This window comes from Pygoscelis adeliae, unplaced genomic scaffold (assembly GCF_000699105.1).
Source record: "Pygoscelis adeliae isolate BGI_AS28 unplaced genomic scaffold, ASM69910v1 Scaffold77, whole genome shotgun sequence".
NCBI lineage: Eukaryota > Metazoa > Chordata > Aves > Sphenisciformes > Spheniscidae > Pygoscelis > Pygoscelis adeliae.
The window spans coordinates 1,735,989-1,760,846 of NW_008825216.1; the positions used below are offsets into that span (position 1 = coordinate 1,735,989).

General features: G+C 36.9%; 1 protein-coding gene across 1 annotated transcript in view; it reads right to left on the minus strand.

Annotated features, from left to right (window-relative positions):
- Window positions 1-24,858, minus strand: part of RYR2 (ryanodine receptor 2 (cardiac)) — a 338,959-nt gene that overhangs the window by 11,126 nt on the left and 302,975 nt on the right. The window contains exons 89-100 of the mRNA XM_009329215.1: window positions 24,282-24,386; window positions 22,408-22,489; window positions 19,982-21,285; window positions 19,548-19,612; window positions 17,562-17,709; window positions 16,976-17,062; window positions 15,913-16,131; window positions 13,233-13,363; window positions 12,545-12,587; window positions 9,719-9,852; window positions 1,338-1,398; window positions 152-298 (exon numbers count right to left, since the gene is read on the minus strand). Coding sequence (XP_009327490.1) covers window positions 152-298; window positions 1,338-1,398; window positions 9,719-9,852; window positions 12,545-12,587; window positions 13,233-13,363; window positions 15,913-16,131; window positions 16,976-17,062; window positions 17,562-17,709; window positions 19,548-19,612; window positions 19,982-21,285; window positions 22,408-22,489; window positions 24,282-24,386 — 2,526 coding nt within the window. The remainder of the gene's footprint in view (window positions 1-151; window positions 299-1,337; window positions 1,399-9,718; window positions 9,853-12,544; window positions 12,588-13,232; window positions 13,364-15,912; window positions 16,132-16,975; window positions 17,063-17,561; window positions 17,710-19,547; window positions 19,613-19,981; window positions 21,286-22,407; window positions 22,490-24,281; window positions 24,387-24,858) is intronic.

Here is a 24,858-nt window from a genome sequence, read left to right on the forward strand (position 1 = left end):
TTGGCTAGTTTCCCCACTGACCCAAGTTCTAAACTTCATGATGAAAGAACAATTCCGTTGTCAATCTGCAGAGCAGCTGAATTAAGTCATGAAGTGATCTTTCCTGTGTACTCCTTAAGTAAAAAAGCTGAAAAGATATGACAGTTGATACCTGTTTGCCATTGTGGGTCACTGATGACAGGATAGTTCGTAATGTCTTGAATCCCATTGCAATGTCAAGGAGATGAGCAGCAAAGAAAAAATTGTTGTAATGGCCAAGGACTGACATGGTCATGTACCACGCTAGGTAAAGGAAAGACTAACAGAAAAAACAAGTACATCACAAAATAAAACTCATGGTTATTATCTTTAACCTAATTCAAAACACTAAAGAAAGGTAGAAATTGATTGAATGTGCTTTTCTTTAAATAGAACACAATTATTTATTTACATAGAATTTGCTAGAGATCTTTGAGATAAGTAGTTTACTAACTACTATTAGAGATGTTAATTTCATCTTTTCCTCTATAATTTAATTTTTATTGGACTTAAAGACAAGTACATATTTATAAGAGAAATTACAGTCCCTCCCTTAGAAAAAACCTAATCCTGAACAAACTCCAACTCTTTACAGATCATGCCGTCTGTAGACCTGGAGACTTATAATTCTATTCTTCCTGACTAAAGTCAGATTACAGTTTCATTCTCTGGCAGTCCTAGTTCCAAAATTGTTTGTTCCCCAACCATTTTTTCCACCAGTAAAATAAGCTCAGTTAGGCAAGCAATAATCGTAAGACTTTTAATAATCATATGATGAGTGACTTCTTAAACTGTAAGGTATTTTAAACAGTCTTGTTTATCATTCTTTTTTTTTAAAGACTCATTTTTTCAACTGATAAAAATTATCAGCCTCATTCTGTGTCACATCCTACTAGTAGTTTCAGTGATAAAAATTTTAGCAATTCCACATACATTAACTATACCAATCTGACTGTGCTCCAGGTATATTCGAGTGCTCATAAAATTTATGAAAAATGGCAATTGGAATTTATATAGTCAGTTTTCTAATTCTACAGCACAGTACTTGCTTATTGCTCCTGAATAAAGCGTTTCAGAAGGGGGGCAGGAATTGACTGAGGTTCTATAGACTAATACCTATGTACCTGAGAAAAGATTTTGGCAATGTCTTTTTAAGCTTCCAAGATTTTCTTCATCTATGTAGTAAATTAAATATAATCCAGAGTATTTCATACCTCCCTTTGAAGCACTTTGGGTTAACAAGTGTATATTGCTTTTTACAAGGTGAATATATACACATATATGTGTGTGTGTGTGTGTGTGTATACTGATAAACTTACATTATCAGTGAAAACAACTCCTAATTTCCACATCTGATACTTAACATCAATGGAATTTAGCCTGTAAAAATAAGTAAATAAATTGCTTTTTATATCAAAAAACAATAGGAAAATATGCAACACAATCTGTAGGAAGTGTATTGTCACATAAACACAGGAGACAACAACTGATCTATTTCTCCAAAAGCTGAAATACATCAGAACCTTGTTCTAATTCACACTTTTACTGTGGAATGGACCTGTCCAAAAAAAAAAAGCAGAAAAAAACAAATTAATAAATACTGGTTTGGATTCATCAGACCTAATGCTGATCAATGTCTACAATGTTACCATATACATATAAGTGAAATGAACTGTCTTTATAATCCATGGAGAAAAAGCAATTTTTTGTTTTTTTAAATGAAACCCATCTAAGCCTAAAGAAGTTGTCATAAAGGGTCAGAAAATTTGCACCCCAAAATGCCAATTCTTTACCATTAGTTATGATAGCATACCTTGGGTGATACAATTAGATGACATTAAAGACAGACAAAGTAGGTGAAATGAATCTCAGAGCTTGTGTCCTTTGCTTTTCCCACTGACACCAGGAATAAACGTGAATGAAAGAGAAATGTATATTAAAAGTTTTTGCAGAAAAGCACCTGGGGTTCTTGGTGGACTGCAAGTTGAGCATAAGGCAGCAATGCACCCTCACTGCAAAGAAGGCTAATGGTACCCTGTGCTCCGTGAGGAGGAGCGTTGCCGGCAGGTCAAGGGAGGTGATCCTTCCTCTCTAACTCAGCACTCGTAAGGCCACACCTGGAGTGCTGGGGCCAGGTCTGGGCTCCCAGTTTCTTCCACAGTTTTTGTTGTTTTGTTATATTAGCCAGTTAGCCTCTTGTACCGCTCTCCTGTCTTCAACAAACCTTTATGTTGCACGGACTGATACTGTAAACTATTCTCTCCAATTTTTTCCCTTGTATTTCTTTAATTAAAACCTTTAGGTATTAATTCTCCTCTTACTCTATTAACACAAATAAATGTCTCAACTTTAGGCTACATTTTTTGCACTAGAATTAAACCCACTAATTTGCTTGATGCGTTTTTTTTTTCCTCTATAGAGAAGTGATACAACTAACTTACCAAACAAGATGTATACCATTTTTGCTTGTAACTATATCTTGTCCTCTCTAGTTTTTGACTTTTTCTTTTTGGAAAGGTTTGGATCATCTGTATTATATTGACACAAAAAAAATTCTAAACCTGGATCACAATTCAGAAAAATATAAATAATAGCATGAAAAATGTCATCTGTCCTACTTTTATCCTTAAAATGTGAGTGAATTCAGTGTTCTTGAAAGAGAAGAGCTGCCGACACTGACTAAACAAGTAGAAATAACGCTGGCAGATGTCATACCCCTGCCATATATGAAAGCACGTAGTACTTCTGTGCCAGATGTTTATATTGACTTACCTGAGGCCTTAGATGGAATACCAAGAATTAAACTCTGGTCTACCGAGGTCTGACTTCCAAAATTCTTACTTGTATAGCCAGAGCCACTAACCACATAAAAGTAATAGTTTTATTTGAATATTACACTCCCAAGGAATACTTTGCCATCACAATACCAAACTCCTACTCGTATTATATGCAACAGTAATTACTCCTTAATACAACCAAAAATTAACACCATTTTTACACATAAAACTAAAAGGCAAAAGACTCAAGTTGAACCTCCTGTATAATAGTATAAACACTACATAGATATAAGTGGAGCTACTATAGTTGAAAAAGAGCATTAAATCGAACTTAGATCAAGACCTCTACTCTAAATAGTCCACAGCCTATTTTAATTAAGAATTCAGTTTTCCTTCTGAAGTGTATTAGTCTACTTGAACAAAAAGGGAAAAACAGAAGAAATGTAGTAGATTTTTTTCTGATTTATGAAAGATTTGACACTTGCTCTCAAATTTACACATGGCAGATCTTTCATACATCCATTTTACTTCTATGCAGAAAACTTTTAGATGATACAGTAACTCATTTGGGTTTTTTTTTACCCTTTATTCACAGTCAATTATACTTTTCTGCCTTCACCGAACCTCCACACGACTATACATTTAGCTCAGAGCAGGTAAAAGAGCACAAATATATTATTAATGCTCTGTAAAGTCAAAACTAACATAAGCACAAAGGCTAATGGTGAATTCTAGAGTATATTACCTGGTTAAACAAGATTCAACAGACTTTAATTTTCTTTTTTACCATTTCATTTGGGTTTTTTTTTTTTAACCTATGCAAAAGCAACAAATTACTATGTTAACAGATCTGAAACGTCTCATAAGAATGGCATGAAACTTTTTTAAAGAATAAGAGTTGATCACAGATTACTAGGCACATTGATGGCACGGTCAGCAATTGGTTTTGCTTCGTTATTCCCTTTGTAGTAGACAGCAACTCTGTAGAAATGAAAGCCTAAGGTTTCACCTGAGTTTCTTCCATGGTGACGCAGGCCATAGTCACCGGGTGACATTTACTGTCTGATTAGGATTGCAGGGATGATATTTGTATAACAAACAAACTACATACACTAGAGAAATAAAAGCTGCAAGTTTTTTTTCTAACAGGCTTTCAAGTTTACGGGAATGGAAAGATGCATCCATGACAAAATTCACATTCATATCTTGAAAGAAATTATTAGAATCAGGCTAGTCTCAAAGGTCCCCAAACTGTGCTATGCTCCAGATACCATAGAGTACTCAAAGACAAATTGTCCTGGTTTCGGCAGGGATAGAGCTAATTTCCTTCCTAGTAGCTGGTACAGTGCTGTGTTTTGGATTTAGGATGGGAACAAAATTGATAAGGCACCGATGTTTTAGTTGTTGCTAAGTAATGCTTACACTAGCCAAGGACTTTCTAGTTTTCCATGCTCTACCGACTGAGAAGGCTGCAGGTGCACAAGGAGCTGGGAGGGGGCACAGCCAAACTGGCCAAAGAAACATTCCATACCATGTGACGTCATGCTCAGTACATAAACTGGGGAAAACTGGCCGGGGGGGGCCGCTGCTCGGGGACTGGCTGGGCATCGGTCGGCGGGTGGTGAGCAATTGTACTGTGCATCACTTGCTTTGTGTATTATTATCATATTATTATCATTATCATTTTATTTCAATTATTAAACTTTTTATCTCAACCCACGAGTTTTTCTCACTTGTGCTTTTCCAATTCTCTCCCCCATCCCACCGGGGTGTGGGGGGAGTGAGCAAGCGGCTGCGTGGTGCTTAGTTGCCGACTGAGGTTAAACCACGACACAAATCTAGCATGCTGCCATTTCACTAAAGCTAGGAATGCCTCTTGAACAATCAAATGGCTTCTCCAACAACAGTCTAGCACAGCTCAGAGCTGCTGATACCATTTTCGTCAACCCCAAGTTCTAAGAAAATTTTCTAGCCTCAAATTTGAGTTACTAAAGAAATTAGAATTTATAGAAAACTCTGTCCTAGAAGGAAAAAAAAAAAAAAAAGGTAAAAAATGTTAAGAGTATTTCTCATTCAAATATTGTTCAATAACATATTGAGGTGGTAAAATGAACTAAAACTTCTTGAAATTTATTTCTGAAAATATTATTGCATCAAGTTAATTTCTTACTTTATTCTGACCCAATACCACTCACTTCTAGTGCCAGGCATATTCTTGTGACTACATTCCATCTATTCATAACTATATTTGTTTTTCGTATGAAACACCATGGACAGGATTGCTTATGGACAGGCAGGATACCCTCTCATGAAATGGCAAAAAAACCCCAGCACCAGGGAACTCATCTCTAGTCAATTTAATTTGATGATTTCATATTTTACAAACAGCAATACCTGTAGAGCTCCTAAAAATAATGTGAATATTGACCTATATGGAAAAAGGAACTGTTCATTTTTCCATGCCTTCATTTTTTAAAGTCTGATACGGATAGCAAAGCGATAATAACGTGCATAATACTGCATTCTCCTTTTTATTTCTGCTCACTACCTTGATCAAGTAGCTCAAAGACTTAAAAGAATATGAGGTCATATAAAAATTAAGCGCTACAGCTGTGAATCAAAAAGTAACAGTATGGTTTCAAGTTTCCCTTGGAATATCATTAGTTAGTATTATATTGGATTAATTTCCTAGTCTGAATGAATTTTTATTTGACTTCTTTCTGCACCATTGAACATGTTGTCATACACTGTAGTACTGTAGTTGTAGTAGCTGAGTTTAGCGACAGTGAATGATGATGGCACAGGGTAAGAACGCACAATGTGAATAAACGATAGGAAAATTGTGAGAAATTGCCTGTATTACTTTTGACTGCAACCTGCACTAGTATATCATCACCTTCAACAACACCCAGACTTTTTACAGCGTCTTTCTTAAGGCCTACTGCATTCAGCTATTCCAGGTATAACGGAGTAGGTTTTCAAAAGTTATTCTTCCCTTTAAAAAAAAAAATCCTCAGGCAATCAAATGATACTAATGTTAACTGGAATCAGAAAATTCTGAACTTTTCAGCCTGAATCATTTTAATGTTTGTACATCATAGCTGTTCAGAGCAGCTATAGGGCATTGCCAGCTGAGGAGCAACTATCACTACTTTAAGTTCAAACTGAGAAATAGCCTTGCAGCAGCATTTAACCTTTTTCCAAAATGACAGACAAATGAAAACTGGGAAGAGTCACTTTTAATTAGTTAGCTCTTCACATTAACTTTCTTAGCAGACGCTGAAATTTTCTGTTAAAGGTTCTTTCAGGTTGTTTCAGGAGGCTAATATAACAGAGAAAACAGTTCATAACGATGACACATCTTTCTAAAGCGATAAGAAAAACCATTAATGAAGATATGATCATTCTTACCAATTAATGAGTTTCAATGTAGGTGCTTAGAAAGATCTTCTGTTAATGTTACTATTTGTATAATAGAAAGCATCCCATCAGATTAGAAACATTTATTATTAATTGGTCAACTGGGTCAGACATATTATCGTTTTTATTGCACTGTGTCGAAATAGTGCTCCTTTTGTGCTAGGCACTGAACAACATCAGCAGGTGATATGTTACAGAGGATGGTGCCAGTTGACCATTACAAAAAGAAAGCATTGAACCGAAACAAAACAAAACAAAACAATGAGTTACTCGTTGTCTTTAAGTTATCTGTCTGCCTTGGAGATACAACACATAGAATAGATTATTACTTTAAGGTATCCTACACAAAGCCTCTGCAAGGATCCACTAGGCTTAAGATTCCCAAGTCAATAATCGAAGGAGGAGGTATCATCCATAAGTGGAAAGGCTTGAAGTTGAGTTTCCCACATATGCATCATTCCTCTCAATGGAACAGGCTGGGAATTTGGACATTATACATTTAACGGGAACTATGCCTGCCTCTCAACCATGAAAGCTGAAGCCACTACCCACTTGCAGATATACACTTCTATTTGGACAAATAGGCACATCCACAGGTTTGTAAATCCTGTGGTGACATCATATCAGGTATTAAATCTTGGGACTTCAGGTGTAGAAAAAAAAAATCCCTTACTTTTTCAGCAGCCATTATGGGCAAAAGGCAGGCTGTCACCCGACGGAAAAATCTACCAGTTTATCAGGGTCAATACTGTTCTCCAGGATACTACATTACTAACAAGGGGGTTACATGCTTCAGAATCTTTTCAAAACCTAGGTTATTGTTTCTCATGACAAGGAAGAATAAGACCTTTTAACCTCTTTCACATTCTGAGGCCAACTGCACTCATTCTTTGTACACTTCACATTTATGATATGGTTTATCTTCTCGTCAAACTATGGAAACCTCACATCTTGCAGGAGAAAATTATTTACATTTTTCTCTTCTTGAAAGGGGAAGAATTCTTCTACCACGTAAGCATTCAACAGAAGCCCTGCTTATTTTCCCCCAAATTAGCCTTATGTCACCGATTGCTGCAGATGCTTGAGCCTCAGCTGCCTCTTCTATTGACAGTGACTAGACTAATGACTGCAGAACCAACAGCAGTTAGGAAGGTAAAGGGACTGAGAGGTAATCCTCACTATGACACCTCTGATAAATAACTTTCATCTTTGTGTATTTCATATAGTTCTCTCAAATATACTTCATCCATGCTGCAGCTAGTTTAACACCATCCACCCCAGAAGGGAAACTTAATGGAAAAACAGTGCACTGTCTCAATCCCAGTGCGCAAATTTTATCTACCTTTACTGTCTAATCTACGGTAAAGCTCTAACTGCATCATCCTCCTTAGCTGGTTATATTTAAGTAATACTGCAATATATTTAAATAATTATTTAAATATTTAAATACATATTTATAAATTTAAATATATATACTTAAAAAATACTCAAGACTGCATCCATAAGCTGAATGGCTCTTACAGAGTTAAAATATAACAGTACACTGAGGATTTTTTTTATGCAGTATATCAGTGGGACAGACAGTAGCTTCTGAAGAAGCATGGTCACTTGCAAGTAGAGTGCTCCAATTCCCTTGCAGAAAGACAGATGGAAGGGAATCCCAGGTTATTTGCCGACAGGAAAGGGGAAGAAACAGTAGGAGCTAGGGGTTGAGGATACAGAAGAAAAACCTGGCTCATTTGTATTGGGAATGGAAATGCTACATGCTGCATTTCCCTTCTGTGTTGAGAGATTTATAGGTATCTAGGCCCTCAGTCTGGGCCACCTGCTGCTGGCACATGCAGAAGCAGAGGCACTAGAGCTGGGATCTGCACCAGGTCATACCATTCTCCACTTTTTTGCCCAAAAGTGGTGCAGTAAGGGTTCAGCTCCAGTGCTTTTCCCACCTCTATCTTCATTGCACTGTAAATATATTTCAAATGATGAATCTGGAATATGCCTAAGTTTTAGTAGCTTCATTAATGTTCATTTTTGAAACTGGTAAAAAGTGGATACATGTACCTTCCTGAAGCATATGAATTTTATGCAAATGGTTCTGTAAACTTCTGTCACAGTTGTTTATTTTCCCACAGCATATTCATCTGTTATAAGCATGGAATGATTTCTCCAGGGAGAACATGAAAGACAGATGAGGTCATAATTTTATTTTTTTTAATGTATTTTACATGGAGTAGATGTTAGAGATGTAACAAAAAAACTAGCATCCTTCAGGCCTGATTCTGAAATTAAGTATTTCACCAGCCTTCTCCAACTGCTTCATTCTGGTCTGTTTTGTCAAGAGTATTCACAGAAACATTATTTCAAATTTCTTCCCAAATATGAGTCATGAGCACACAGGGAAGGGAAAGTAGTTTCATTTTCTTTTTATACCAATAATAAAGGCAATAGAAATCAAAAATTTTTTTCTAAACTCAATCATGGGTCCTACTATAATCCAGCAGCAAAACAGCAGGTAAGAAAGTATTCTGGAAAGTACTTCTGCCACAATATTAAATTTTATTTAGTATCGCAATACCACAGAGTCCTTGGGCCTTCACACTGTACCTGATTGATTGTTTAGATGGACTCCAGGTTTATTTATCCATCTTTACAAAAGATGGATGTTAAAGATCCATCTTTACAAAATCAGCCCTTGCTTCAATGCAATTCTAATCTACTAGTGGTCTCACTGTCTACCTCATATAATCCTTGCCAAACCCATTGATAAAACGTTGCTTTTAAAGAAAGCTATAAATAAACCCTTACATTAGAATCCCTGTAGCATTAAAAGTTCATCTGTTAAAATATATTCTTTCTATCTGAATATCTTGTTTTGTAACGCAGAACTGGAAAAAACATTTTTGCAGTGCTTTACAAAAACTGAGGATGTCCCTTCCCTAAGAAGGAAAATGAATGTCTGGGGCTTTTTTTCAGGTCTGTCTCTCAGATGATAGGCAAATACACAGTTTAGGGAAAACAAATTATAAAAAGATGTGAAAACTAATCATCCAACTTCCTAGATTTTACTGGTCACTATTAGTATCACATTTATTCTATCATTTCTTTACAGTCAGAACACACAGTGCCAACTTAGCCCATTCTTTCCAGCTGAGCTGAACTGAGAGAACTATGAAAAGGAGTTTCTAGCCCAGTTGTAATGACACTATCAAAACAGTGGGAATGTGATGCATTCAAGCAGCTGTGTACTAAATGAAATCTTCATACACAAAAAACAGTGAAGTCCTGCATATATGTTGTCTATAATGAAATAAAATCACTCTATCATTCAACTTAAGAACTGATTTATCTTATATAGCTATACATAAAAGAGCAACAAGAAAATTCAAAGCTGAATGACAAACCTTGAATGCTTGATTTTAACTTACAAAAAAACCCAAACCAAAAAAAAAAACCCAAACAAAAAAAAAAACATTCACACAAACAAACCAGAAGCAAATGCTTACACAGCAGATAAGGAGCTATCCTTCTTTGGTTTCTTCTTTTCTCGAGCATCGCTAAAATCCAGAGCAGCTTTGTCCATTCCTAGTAACTCACTGATCCTGTCACGGCCATAGAACTCACCATATTTATCCATGACCTAAAGTTAGGAGGAATATTCAAGAGAATCAGTTGGGTAGACCAGCTGCCTTTTAGCCTGGTTTCTGAAGACAAGAGGTTTAACACAGACGATCTTTTTCATCTGTTTGTTTCCATCTGTCTATCATATCAGTCAGTAATATTTTTTTTCTGCTCAGTTGCAATCAATTCAATAGAGGCAAGAGGTGGCTGTCAAAGATAAGGTGTTCCTACTCATTAAATGAAAACAGGAAGTGGAAAGCAACCCTGCAGAAGGGGAATAACTAAATCAATATCCTCACTGACAGAAAAAAAATACACTGTGAGGTCACACAGGAAAGAGAGGTTTTGAATATCCTAGCTATGTGAAAAGCTCTGATTAAAATAAGATTTCTCAAAGACATTTGACCCTTACTAGTTATTCCTTTTAAGAAAAAAAAACAAACCAAACATATTTATTCTGTTTAAAAAGTTTTTTTAAATAACCTGAATGTCTTGATGGGGAATTTTTGATTTTTTATTTTTCTTTTAAGGGGAAGTATTTCACATTGAAATAGTTGTGAAAAATATCCTTACTTATTAACTAGCTCCATTGCATAATTTTGTGACCTTATTTCTGTTAGTTAATAATGCGATGAAACTATAATACATACAGAATATTTAGGAATCAAAAGATCTTGAACAGAGTTACAGCTAAAAATGATTTTCAGTGAACTCAAACTATCCCCCATCTCTTTCTTACAAAATTTAACATGTTCATAATAAACTTTTCTGGAAATGAACACTTACTTGCTCTCATTCTCACTGAACACACAGCTCCTTCTTAAATATTATCTGGTTCTTCTCATTTTCAAAAGAATACTCAAAGAAATACAAAATTTTTGATAACAAGATCATAACTGAATGACTCCTGCAGGTGATGTGGTATTTCACCAGCTTTACTAATACGCAACGCTTTAAATCTTTATTGATATTTTTGCAGATTTTTAGAGACAAGCCTTCTTTGTCACATGTGTGAAAACAGTGCTTCATGACTGTGGATCATTCACTAGGCTGGGGATTTAAGTATATGTATATAAAAATATTAATATATATAAAAGAAAACATTCTTTGCAAAATAGTGTATTTGAAGGCACTTAGATCTATGCAGAACAGTTCCTCAGCCAAAGATAAAGTACAAAACCTTCCACACAATTTAAAATCATGCTCCTTTCAATAGGAACCTTCCTTGACCTACATTGACAGAAGCCATATAGAATTTTATTTTCTTTCTTGAGTACTCTATGTGAGCTACTCCCTCCTCTTTGCTTAGATAGACAGATAGAAATATGTATCTAACAACTTCAAATATGTAAAAAAATACTTTCAACAGCAAAATGAATACACAACTCAAAGCATTTTTTAGACAGGTTGACCTAAAACTGTTATGAAGCAGAAGAGCAACTAGTATTTAAAAAGACATGTTTCCAAAAGTGTGATTTAAGATTGGCATTAAATGGTGTGAAGGAGGGGTAAATCTGATCCAACAACATAAACACCCTTTTTCAATTGTGACCAAACGCACTAAGATGATTATTCTTGTTGTAAGCTATGGTACATACACAACATTTATTTTCTAAGAGCAAGCTGAGAAAACATTTGACATAATGTTCATAAGAAATTAACTTCAACAGTCTCTGCATACGGAGGACTATTTTTGAGAGAGAGAGATTGTTAGGTTATGCAATAAAAGCTCATCTGCACACCCACAAAAGACCACAGAGATACACTGGCTGGGGGAGAGTCCGAAGAATACCCCGCCCAGCTACTCCCAGGCCCATCACAGGAGCCATCAGCCCATTAAAGGCCCATCTCCTCAAGCCTAGCAGAGCACAGGGGCACAACGGCAGGCAGGAACCCAAATTACAGACTCCCAGTGAATGGACACCCTGCCTGGTCCCTCCAGGGCTGTCCCAGGAAAGCCTCAGCCCCTGTCCAGGTGCGAAACCCATCAAGATGAGTCATTGGGAGTAGCTCTCCAGATCCCCTTTCAGAGTAAGAGGATTACTGCCAAGGGATGTGGGATACTTTATGGGATGGCGAAGGACAAGCATTTGGGGATTGCATAGAACTTATTATTGGATGTTATAAGGAGGAAGCAAAGGTGGGAAAAGGGATGGATTTAGGTGATTTGGGGAGGAACAGGTGTGGGAAAAGAGAGTGGTAAGGGACAGAAAGGGCCAGATGCATGTATACAGTTTGCTGGTCAGTACAGTTGTCTGACTATGCCCTGTGCCTAAACATCTCAATCTGTCCTATCTTCTTATTAAATTCCTCTCTAACCCTCTCCTGGGTGAGGGACTCCGTATTCTGTGTGCATGGAGGTGAATGCATAAATACACACAGACAAAACAATTTACATATGTTGCAATATACATACAAGTGTACACAGAAATTCTCCACAGAATTTCATGAATGTATTTGAATTCCTGTTTTATACAACAAGGTGTATGTAGAAAAAGTTTGAAAGAATAACTATCCAAACCACACAAAAATAGTTGTAAGCATGAGGTGAGTAAGGAATTTTGTGTATTTTAAAATGGTAAATACGGAAATCTACGCTGAATCAAAGTTATATTTCAAAGAAGTGCTGTCCGTATTTCTTCAAACACGAAAATAAATATCCATTAAAACTTTATTTTAATTTCATATATATTTTTAAAAATAAGCCTTACCTTTCTTTTCACAAATTTGTCCCAATAGTTATTTGGAAAAGACCTGGAAAACACAGATAAACAAGATTATGGTTTAGACAATCATGAGAAGATTCAGTAGTTACTAAGATGTCATAAAAATTACATACTGATTTTGTTTCTAAGAGGCTCTTTTGTTATTGCTATCGCCAGCTAGTCATTTGTGAAGTCACTGGAATGAAAGTTGCCAAGTGGTGTTCAGCCTACCATGTCAATGTGGCTGGGAAAGAGCAGCAGAGCCGAAGCCTGCAGATAGGGTTCTAAAGCAGTTGGATCTCACACAGTCCCTCCAGGCAGAGAGTTGGGACTTTAAACATGTTCCTAAAGGAGAGCCTTCAAGAGACACTAAAAGGATGCAAAGCACAGTTCACTCTCAAACTGACAGCAATACACAATCATCACTGTGCTTGCCAAAAGAAATTAATTGCAATTTTTTTTCTTTTATGGAACAGAAATAATTTTAAAGCAAAAACCTGGGAATGAATAAGATTAAAAAGTAATAGTAAACATTAGCATAACAGGTGCCTGAAATATTTTGTATATCCTTGCTAGAAATATATCCCTCACAATTGTTTATTTCAGACAAGCTGGATGATCAACTACATAATTGTGGAGATTGAAGAACAATTCCTTGCAAAGCTATAGAGAGACAGAGTAGGTAAAAACTCACTGCGTGTTGATTACAAGTCTATCCCACTGTCCCTTAATATCATCTTCTGATGGCTGTTCAGTTATATACAGCCCATCAAATTCCAATTTCCTTGCCACTTCCTTTTCTCTCTTAAAAATAACCAGTGGAACCTGCAGTTGAAAAAAATATCAGGAATTATTTTAAATGCACTGGCATGTCTGCAAATTTTTAAGAAAAGCTCATTGGTATGAAAAATAAAGTATGAAAACTGAACAAAGCAAAAACAGTATTTAAAAAAATTAAAAGACTTGACAATTGCCCATAACACTGTAAAGGTATAGATGCACAAGGACCAGGTCATTCAGAATCATATAACTACAGTGTACCACACAGTTGTAAAAAGATGGCCAAGAACCCTGAAAAGGCATCCTTCAAATAAAAATAGTTCTTCAGTGCTATGGAGCTATTAGAGCTTTTCAAGTGAAAGAGAGCTAAAATAAAAATAATTTTTAAATGCTTAGAAATTCTAGTTCCAAAATATTAATTTGGGATCACACTTTTGGACTGCATTTTGATACCCAGAGGTGTTATTGAGTTTGCCTTTCATTTGTTAAAGAATTCTTGAGGTTTCACAGCAGAGAGCAAAGACAGACTGGAAGCAAAAAAAAAGAAAAATCCTTACATCACATGCCATATACTTGATTTGTGCTCTGTAGTTCTTTGCCAGCAGCTGAGACACTTGAGCAGTAAGAATCAGGCTTTACCTACAGCTCTCATCAGCTGGATGACATTCAAAAGTACATTCCAAGAAGGCAGATGTAACTAGTGGTCCCATTGGAGTGGGTTTTTCTTAGAAATCTGTTACCAACAAAAATTAAACCCTACTCTTCCCTGCAATTATTTCACAGATCCCCAAAATTCACCCACGCTGCATTACCCACCTTGACTGTATTACTAGTCAAGACTGGACATGAGTATACTGAAACAGTAATAATAAAAATTAGACTACTCAAGCAACATGGTGATTGCATTAGATACAATAACAGTAGTTCAAATCTTATTTTCAGACAGCTAATTGAGAAGAATTTAGTGAATTTCATGCAGAGCAACCTCCAGAAGCAAACATATCATACACAGACCTGCAGTTATGAAGATTTTTAATTTTTAAAGCAGTGTATCTCCAAAGACAGAGACTGAAACCATATTTGGTCTTTTCTTCAGGGTTTCAGAATTGGAAAGAAGGCAATTCATTATGGCAAATAATGATAATAATGTCTTTCCCTTCTAGTCAGAGAATAAATGTAGTTCGAAAAACCAATGTGGGAAAGTAGCGTAAAAAGTCATAGTGGGGAAAAAAAAGCTATGAGGTGGGAGAAGAGGACATCTCAAAAGCCAGAAATCTTAAGCTTTCATGCTGCAAGTCAACCAGTGAAACAGGAAAACGTATTTTAGTATTTATTGACCTGCAGAGACACTTAAGGTAGAGATGAAAATCAACCACTTAATGCAGTAGTATGATGACCATTTGCCTCAACTACAAATGCAGATCGCGTCTTTTTAGCATAGAGAAAGTATTATCCATTAAAAGAGGAAAAGAAAAATATCAAGGACAACATAAAAGCTTAATAAAGAAATTATAATTCTATGGACAAATGAGCAGCCATACTGGGTCATAGCAAAGGACCATTTAATTTAGTACTATCTTGCACTTTGACCTATAGATTTTGCCAGTGCAAAAATGGGGGAAGTACATCGTAAATGTACTCCTCCCAGCTCCAGAGATTTCTGGCATTTGGTCTTCCTAAATCAGAAGCAGTATTTTGCCAATAAAGGTGGCATCTTTATTTCTTACATCCCTAACAGAGATCTTCTGCAAGATATTCTGTCAAAAGATGTTTAAGTTCCTGCCAAAATACTGTCACCAGAGTGTGTATGAAAAGTAGGCACTGCCTATAGCCACAACATGCAGTAGTGGCAGTCCAAAACGCTGCATCCTTTTCAAACGACCCAGCTGACAGACTAGTAACACAGACACTATCATCTAGCTTCCTCTGGCCATGTGCGTTCGCAGCTTGTCTTTGACAGTCACAAGCAGCTTCTGATACAGGTTACTGCTGTAATTGTCTGGCTGACATGGTAACGGTGCAAATGCTGATCTGTCCTGGTTTCAGCAGGGATAGGTTTAATTTCCTTCTTAGTAGCTGGTACAGTGCTGTGGTTTGGATTTAGGATGAGAGTAATGTTGATAACACACCGATGTTTTAGTTGTTGCTAAGTAGTGCTTAAACCAGTCAAGGACTTCTCAGCTTCCCATGCTCTGCCAACCGAGAAGGCTGGAGGTGCACAAGGAGCTGGGAGGGGGCACAGCCAGGACAGCTGACCCAAACTGCCCAAGGGGACATTCCATACCATGTGACGTCATGCTCAGTACATAAACTGGGGGAAAGCTGGCCAGGGGGGCCGCTGCTCGGGGGCTGGACCATGACATGATCCTATGATCCAGTGTCATCCATGCAAATCAGGCTCTGGCCTGTAACTTCGTGAATTCACACATCACCTAACACACAATTTCCGTGTAGGTTACACTAACAGAATAGTGTTTCTTTACATGGTCCCTCAACCTGCTTAAGCAAAGTTGCTATGACTTTGTTCCAATTCATACCACTCTGCATAAAAAAGTTGGGACCTAGAAGAAAAAACAATGTTCGGTCTTTCTTACTTTCAAACAGTAATACCCTATGATGCAGAAGAATGAGATGACTGTGTGTAGGATGGCCAAAATCCGCAGCGTGGGCTCCATGTAGCCACTGCTTTCTTCCAGGACATAATGCACTGCAATGACCCTCTGGTTGTCACTTTCCAGGCTGTTCAACTTGGTACTTTCACCAGCAGATACCACAGGAACTTCCTTTTCTTCTGTCACAGCAGAGGTGGAGACCTGTTTAAATCACTTAATCTTAATATTGCAGCTGTATTCCTTTGACAGGAGCTTTATGCTACTAGAAGCTAAGTAGTATAACTGAAAACAATGATACCAAGGACAGTATAACAGCGAGGAAAGAATTTTTTGCATAAAAATGTCCACAGAGAATACCTCACAGTGACCCTTTCATCTTGTTAAAAGAATGTGTGATATTGTGCATTTTCTTTTTTTTTTTTTCCCACTCTCTGTCCATGGTAGCAATTTTGGGCCATGATGAATTTTATCACCTCAAATTCAAGAAAGGGCATAGCCCTCTCAGAAGAAACCCAGTCAGCTCCTGACACTCCCATGTGTAGCTTTTATCAGCAGGGCTCTGCCAGAAACTGATTTGAGTCTGAAGACTCTAGAGTTGTATTAATGATACTAAAAGTCTTGACAAAGAAGATCAGTGATATTCTAGGCAGCTTAAGATGATATGACTTCTTGCTGTACACACCCTCTCAGGGGAGCATAATGGCACAAGAAAACATCTCAGCTGACATGTATTAGTTTAAGTTGCCAGTGAAGGCTGGGCTTGGCTGAGTCACTGTACTGTGAAATGGAGCATGAGGCATGGGTACGCCTTTCAGTCTGCTGCCTCTGTCACAGCACAGAACTTTGTAAATAGCTATTTGTGTACTGGAACTCTATTATTACTTCACACAAACACTTTAGCTCTCACCGTGTCAGATTTCTGAAGTAGCAGTATGAAGCAGGTATTTAATCTGTCAGGCTAGGCAGTTTTACTGTAGTACATTGTCTACAAAACCTGAATGGTTTTCAGTATACAACTTGAAAAGTAATATTTAGACAAGTTTACCTTATAGAAAAGCAGGATGAAGTTGATGGCAAAAGCAACAAACAATGCCAACATCCTCATGTTGTAAAAGTTTCGTGCAAAATAATTCTGAAAATAGAAACAGAATATAATTTTTTTATATTTTTGCCTAATAATGATACCACAATCTTTATTAGGTTGTTGCATGGTTTTAGGCTAAGCATTGTATCTTAATAAATTCTTTTTATAGGAGAGCTTGTAGATTCCCAAAGTTGTGTCTCAGGGAAAGACAAATCCTACAGGCTCACAAGCTGCTATGAAAATTCAGGACATTTCATTCATGTAAAAATGCATGGCTGTTTTCCAATGATGGACAGGCATCTCTGAAGGTCTGGGTTTTGGACAATAACCGTCTTCCCACGAATTAATATCTTGTCCACTAAATTATTTGTATGTTTCTTTTCTCTAACATTCCAGTTAAACCTTTGCCTTTACGACCTTTTTATGGATGATGGCAGATGGAAAAAATGAGGTTCATCAGATGCAAATTTGTCTTGACATTGGTAGAATAATATGGTGGTACACATGCCTGCCAACAGCTAAACACATAGTCTAGAGAACAGCTTACGAGAAGCTTCTGTTGGTATGCAATGATTTTCTTCCAGAAAGCTGATTCCTGAACTTCTGGTTCTCCATATCTGTGAGTATGAAGTTGTCTTAATTTCTGTTTCCCTTTGTCTTCCTTGGCTTTCTCTTCTTTTTCTCCATCTTCTCCTCTTAGGACACAAATGAAGCCAAAATAATATGTCAAGTTAATAAAATTGCTAAACAAAAAAAATTAAAACCACACCCTGAAAGAGGCCAGTCCATCTTTTCATGAGGCTCAAATAGTCATGACTCATGCAGTTCACACACATGAATAACAAGGGGACATATCCTTCTTCAGCCCAAAGCACTGGCAAGGGTGACTGATTAAGTCTACAGATAATTAAACTTACTGGTTTGGCACCTTGAAGTGAGGATGCTAACTGGTAGAGGCAGGTAATCAAGAAACTGCCAACCTTATTACCTGAGGGTCTGCTTCATAATTGTGCAGCTAATACTTGCACTGACAAATGTCTGTAAGCTGACAGCTGTATGTCTGTATGAGTGCCTCTATGTCTAAGTGTTCCCCTCCAACCTCATGCACTTGAACTATCTGGTTCCCACAAAGGTTGCAGAAAACTTTGGTTCTTGCATTTACAAGCCAAACCTCAAGTTTTAAATTCTGCATTTCTGCCCACCTGAGGAATTCATAAGTACCCACTCCAAGAGGAGACAGGAATAAGAAAGCTTGACAGCAGTCGATGTGTGATTATCACCATGCTGCCTGACTACAGAAAGTCATAGTTAGTGGGCTGCCTTCTCTGAACACATGATCTAAGGAACTGTGAATTATCTTAGAAGCTAATTTGACCTGACAGCATGATAGGATCACAGAAGTCCATCTGAAGCCAAACCGGAGTGAGAGGCAACTTATAAGTTACATTATTAATTTCTCTGTAGCTATCTACAAACAGAATAACTGATGTCCTACGCTGCTTCTCTTACTAGAATACACTCGACAAACTTTCACTTGAAAGTTCACTTAAAAGCTTGTCTTATGTTAGGAGTGGCTTCAGGGCAGCCAATAGTGCCAGACACTGCGCTCCTCAGAGAGAATACAGGTATCACTGCAACTCACACAGCCAAGCAGAGCAATCAACAGTGACGTAACCTTCAAAAGCCAGCAAGACTCTCCTTCACAAAGTTATACTGGCTGAGTTAGAAATTTGCTGTACTGATTAGGAAGAAGAGTTTTTGTCACTGGCAAGTGTTTGTCATCCCAGGAGAGCAATAAGGATAGAGCTTGAGACTAAGGGACCCACTTAGAACTTTGACAGTGACATATTGCTACAGGAACTGTACACATATCAGAATTGTACATGTTTCAGGAACCAAAAAATACAGGGATGGAGTGCCATACTTTTTACTCGTTAAAACCAAGCAGTATGTTTTGCTTTCCACTATTTTTATTCTGAGCTAATCTCATTAACATTAGATTTTAACATATCCTAAAAAGATGAAAATGATCATTTAACAAATGCTAACATTTGTTCTTCATAAAGATGTGAGAGTACTCAGTAATTCATTAAAATTACACTGGAATATTAAGGTTTTGCAAAATCCAAATAACTCAAAACAGGTCATAGCAAATGGGAGGGGCAAAACAGATTCAGTCTCTACCACTGATGGATAACAAGTCTCTGGAACCCAGGTGCTCTCACAATTTTTCCAAGAGATTTTCTTCTAGCGTTCAGACTTGCCAAGAAAAACTTAATCAATCGAACATGTTCTAAAAGAAACTAAATTGACATTACAAAGGATGCTGCTGGAAGAGGGAAATTCATAAAGTCTCTGAGTGATGCTATTTACATGGCATTTCCTTGCAAATGTGAAGGATGGTTAAAAAAAATCCTAACTGTGGAACATGAATGGTCACAAAATTAAAGGCAAAGATGTAATTACAAATCAAGCTGGTTTTTCAGTGAAACAAACCACATTTCATAGGATCAGACGTTAAAGTAACACATACTCTGCTTTTTCAGGTTCAGATTTTGTTTCCTCCTTCTCTTCCTTTTCATCTTCTTTCACCTGCTCCTACAGAAAGTCAGATTAAAAAAGTGTCTAAGCACTATTATACACTACAGAGTTAGTTAAAAGGATACATACAGTGCAGAATGTTAGGCTTTTTTTTTTTTTAACAATTGAAACCCTGAGAGAAGATGATCCTTCAATTTACATTAATGAAGAGACATTTTAACACTGAATTAAAAGCAAACCAAAACACCATGTACTTAAAGAAGGCTGTGGGGATTCAAGTTTATGATGTCAGAGAGGGTAATTATATGTGATTCCTTAAAAAACATGTCACAAAACCCAGAAAAACATAGATGCAAGTTTTGTTTCCAGACTATACTTAACATATAGTAGATAGAAACATACAGCAGAAATAAAAGATACAGTTACCTGGATTTTTTCCTGCACCTCAGGCATTGGAGCTAAGGAGGGACTGCTCAGTAAATCACTCAAACCAGCATTTGGATTGTGAGGGATCAATTTATACTGTCCACCTTCCCGTTTTAAATCCAAACCAAATATATCTGAGAGTAGATCACTCTCATCTGATAAAGTTCTCAGATCTGTCAAGTCTTCTGTAGGCAATGCAGCTTCTGTTGGCTTCCTCTCCCCCTCTTCTCCTTCCCCACGTACCTCATCCTGAGTGGGATCTGGCATATTAGCTAATAGTTCAGCCACTTTGATTTTCTTTGCTCCTTCTACTAGGCTTCCTCCAAGCAGCAAACTGCATATGATGCGAAAGAAGCCCCGGACGACACTACAACCAAAATGTAGTAAGCCCATCAAAATGCTCCAATAGGAAGAAAACAAAGCCATGACCATGTCCTTCATGGTCATTTTCTTCACTTTTTTCATCTGTTTCTTTAGGCTCTTCATGCTGAGCATTTTCATAAGAGTCATTAGATTATACTTGAGGGCTACTAATGCTGACTTCATAGTCACGAGAGAGAAGAAACCCGTTCTAGGATCCTGTTCCTCAGGCTTATCTTTCTCATTCTCCTCTTTATTTGCTGACCTTTCATTCAGATCTGACTCAGAGATCTGGGCAGCCAGTTGCATTTCAAAGATGGTATCCTCACAGAAATTAACAAAAAGCTCCATCTTTTCTTTCTCCCCGCCTTCATTTACAACATCAAATATAAACTGTCTCTTTGACTCTTTTACCTGAGGTTTCTCCCACTGAGTCCGACTTGACTCACTTATTTCGAAATAAACTCGTTCAATGCGCTTTGCACTGCCCATGATTTCTATGCGTCCAAGGAAAGGCTGAAAATAATTCAGCACACTCTCTGACAGTTCAAGAAAAGTTTGCAAGCGGGTATCGTGGGGCATGTGTTCTGACAAGTTGGTCAGGAGAACAGCAACATTGAAACCAATGTCTTTGGCAGGTTCATGGAATCGTTTCACAAACTCCTCATAGTCCAGAGTCTCATTCTCATCTGTTTCAGCACATGATAGCAGAAACTCAGTTTCAGACTGGGTGTAATGCTTATGGCTTTCCATTGCCTTGTGAAAATCCCTCTTTGAAATTATCCCTTTACCATCAGGGTCATATTCCTTGAATGCATCAGAGGAAGTCAAATCCTTCAATTTTAGGAACATATCAAAAAACTTCAGAATCATCTCCACATTGTTGGACGATTCCACAAGCATATCGACCATCTGCTTGCCAATAGTTCCATTCACAACATTACCTAGATGTGATGACATGAAGTTAGAGATACTGATGGCAGCAAATGTTTTGGCAAAGAAAAGCGTATAATAATGACTAGTGAAATAATCAAATAGTAAGAATGATAAACTATTGGCTAACATAGTCACATGAGAAAGCTAGCTGTAAAATCAGAAATCTTTTGCTAATAACACTACCCTAAGACTTGGAAAAAACATAAGTGACTAAGTATTTGCCATTAAAGAAAGGAAGAACTAACAAGCCCTACAGAAGACATCTGTTACATTTAATATAGTACTAAACATGAGGCAGCATACTATGAATTTTACTATAGTGCAACATAGACAGAACTAGTGTCACATTAGTTAGGATGAGTATCTCAGTAGGTTACTCATGAAGCACAGCCTACAATACTAAGAATTTATGTTGCTTCTCAGTGACCTTCTATAAGCAAAGCCGTAGCAGTAGCAATACATGCTACACTGCAATCTATGCTGCATTTACTGCCCTCCCAGTTCTCTCAAGAAAATAAATGTGATAGGATACATGTAAGAAGCAAAAAGGAAAAACAGATCTTTGGATCATCTACGTGTATGTCTGGCTAGCCTAGTATTGGAAGCACTAATGCAATACCATAAAGGAGCTAAAGAAAGAGTAGTATTTCTTGACAATGATCACATTCTCTGGGGAATCATAATTTCAGGTACTGTCTAAAAAGGACCTTGAACCTAGTCACTAGACGAATCGAAACCTGTTCTTTATGGCTAAGATCACTACCAAAATAAATGCAATATAGTATGGGTGTTAATAAAATGACTGACACGGTTCAGTTCCTAGAACTCAGGATTCCAACTTCAATAGTAAAAAAACTTTTCACCTAAGCCAAAAAAGAAGCCAAGTTCATGGAAACAAAGTAAAACTTCTGCCAGAGCTGGATTTTATACAATTCTGACATTCAGAATTAATATAAACTATATCAACTACACTAGATAAATCTCCCATTCACTTTAAGACCTAACAACTCTTCTCACAATTGAGACATGAAAATTAAAAACCTAAAGGAAAATGGAGCATTATTTCTCACATGAAGAAAATCACAAAGGTAAAAACTTTGCTAGAACAACTAGAATTAAATTTTGACTACCTTCCAGCATAGACAGCAACATGACAACCATATCCTTCTGAAGATCCATTAATTCCTTCAGTAATTCAATTTGACTGGAATCCTAAATAATGAACACAATATATATAATAAGATATCTATTGACTTCTTTGACATTTAGATGTATGCATGCATATTTCACCCTGTAAAAATGAGACTTAGAAATTAAGAAGCTAGTAGCGCCAAAGCTGGTAATACAGTGAAAATACATTTAATTGCTTGATTCCTTACAGTACATTTACAGGATCAAACATTTACACGATCATCGGTTTAGAAGACACTAATTTAACAAAGACAAAGTGAAAACTGAAGGTGATGAAAAACTTTAAAGCAATAACTGGGTATGTCAAGCTCACAGATGATGCCTCTGTAATGTTTCATGTCAGCTAAAATATTGTCGCTGTTGGTATAATCAAGTTCACAGCTATGAAGACTTGTAAAAACAACAATGGCAGCAGCACATAGAACTCAAAGTGTAACATGATTCAAAGTGAGTGATTCCATTATAGGCCACTGAAATTTTTTTGGGAGAAAGAAAAGTTGAAATAAAATTTCAAAATATTTATTAATAAAGTTACATTAGCATATCCTTAAATAGACATGATATTGATTCTCTTAGCCATGTTCTATCTCATTCGGCTTATCAAGTTTACTATTTCGCTTGCCAATGATTTCAACCTGGAGCCTATCTGAATAGATCTATTCAACTACTTAATTTCTTCCTCAGTGATACATTGTTGCACCATGCCACTGATAAGGCATATTTGAGCATTGCTGGACTTCACTGATTAGTACAACAAACTCAAGGTACTTTATGGCAATTTGGATGTTGGATTGAAAACAGCACAAGTTGGAAATAATGAAGATTTCCAGTTGATTTGTCTTGTAAGTTTTCATTATAAATCTCTGTACTTCAAAAGTTGCTTACAACCTGGATGATCTTTGTTCATTTAGATTGAAAATTTTACTTTCATTTTCTGCCTTACAGAGATTTCTTCAGAAGTGTTACCAATATCACCTTGTTGCTTCCTAGTACAAGACTAGAGGAGGAAAAAGAAAAAAAAAATCACCCAAACCAAAAAACAGTGATTTAGTTTTGTTCCTATTTAAATCTTGTTTCAAATATTCTCCAAAAGTGCTCTGGAAACTCCAAATTTAAAACAAAAACCAAATACTTAGCCTAGGCAGGCCCCTCTTACAAACAAAAGCCATATGGCAACTCCTTATAAATCCATTTAGCCACCCTCTACAACTTTGAAAACTGGTATTTCAACAGAATCTGAAAAGCTTATTAATATATTCTTGCAATAAATATAAATGAACAAAAGAGCTCACGTCTATTCTGGTCTTTCCCAAGGCCATCCAAAAGCTATTCACCCATTCTAAGGTCTGATTACTCTCTTTCTCTACTAAGAGTAGAAAAGGCTTAGATGCAGACATGTGTTGAGCTAGGGTTCAATAATAATGAGCTAGGGTTCAATACAGGACACATCAATGAAGACGGGTCCTGCATAAAATGCTCGTGCAAAATTGCAGAAAACACTGTGACAGAACTTTGGTATGAAAGACAAGAACTGACTAGTTCTTTCTGAATATCAGTGATATGCTTCATTTGCAGCTTGGTCTAATCGGCTTTGTACCTGCGGCCAGTAATCCAATTACAGGCCTGCTATTCATACCTACTACAATTTTGTAATTTACTCGCTCAACTCTATTGTATTCTATCACCTCTGTCTCTTATTTTTCCTCTTATTTCTCCGATTAACTGTTGTTATTAATGACTCGAACATATTAACAAGTCTGTTTATCTTTTACAAAAAAGTTAGTAACTTAAAAAGGAAAAAGTAAAACGATACCTGAGACAGCTTCATCTGCATGTGGGCAAACACATGAAGAAAACCAACTACAGCATCCCATAGCCTGCTGTGTGCCAGACTTTGCTGATTCCCAGTACATGGCCCCTATTGTTCAGGTAACAAAAAAAGAAAAGAAAAGCAGAGTTTATTTGCAAGAAACTCAACAAAAACAGGAAGGAAGACATACAGGCAGTGCATCGCTCAGGGCTGTCCTTTAGAAACTGCTATGAAAAATTAAACATATATAGATTTATCTGTTTAGTAACACCACTGACTGTAAGCAATGCCTATTCCTAATAACCATTCTACCTCTGTTTTAGCCAAGTCCTAATTTACTAATTCAGAACCACAAAAAGTAGATTTGCTTGCAACTTGAAACTGCAAATGCTAAAGGGATACGATCAAGCTGATTCTTCCCTATGTAGTTCTGTAAATCAGGAATAACTTTATAGAAGGTTAATGCAAAATTGGCATAAGAAATTAGGGAATCAGACTCCTGATTTTTTTCCCCCAGCGTATTCTAGCTGTTGTAGAACACAGTGCTAAAGAATATTCTTCCAAAAATTCCAACTTCTGA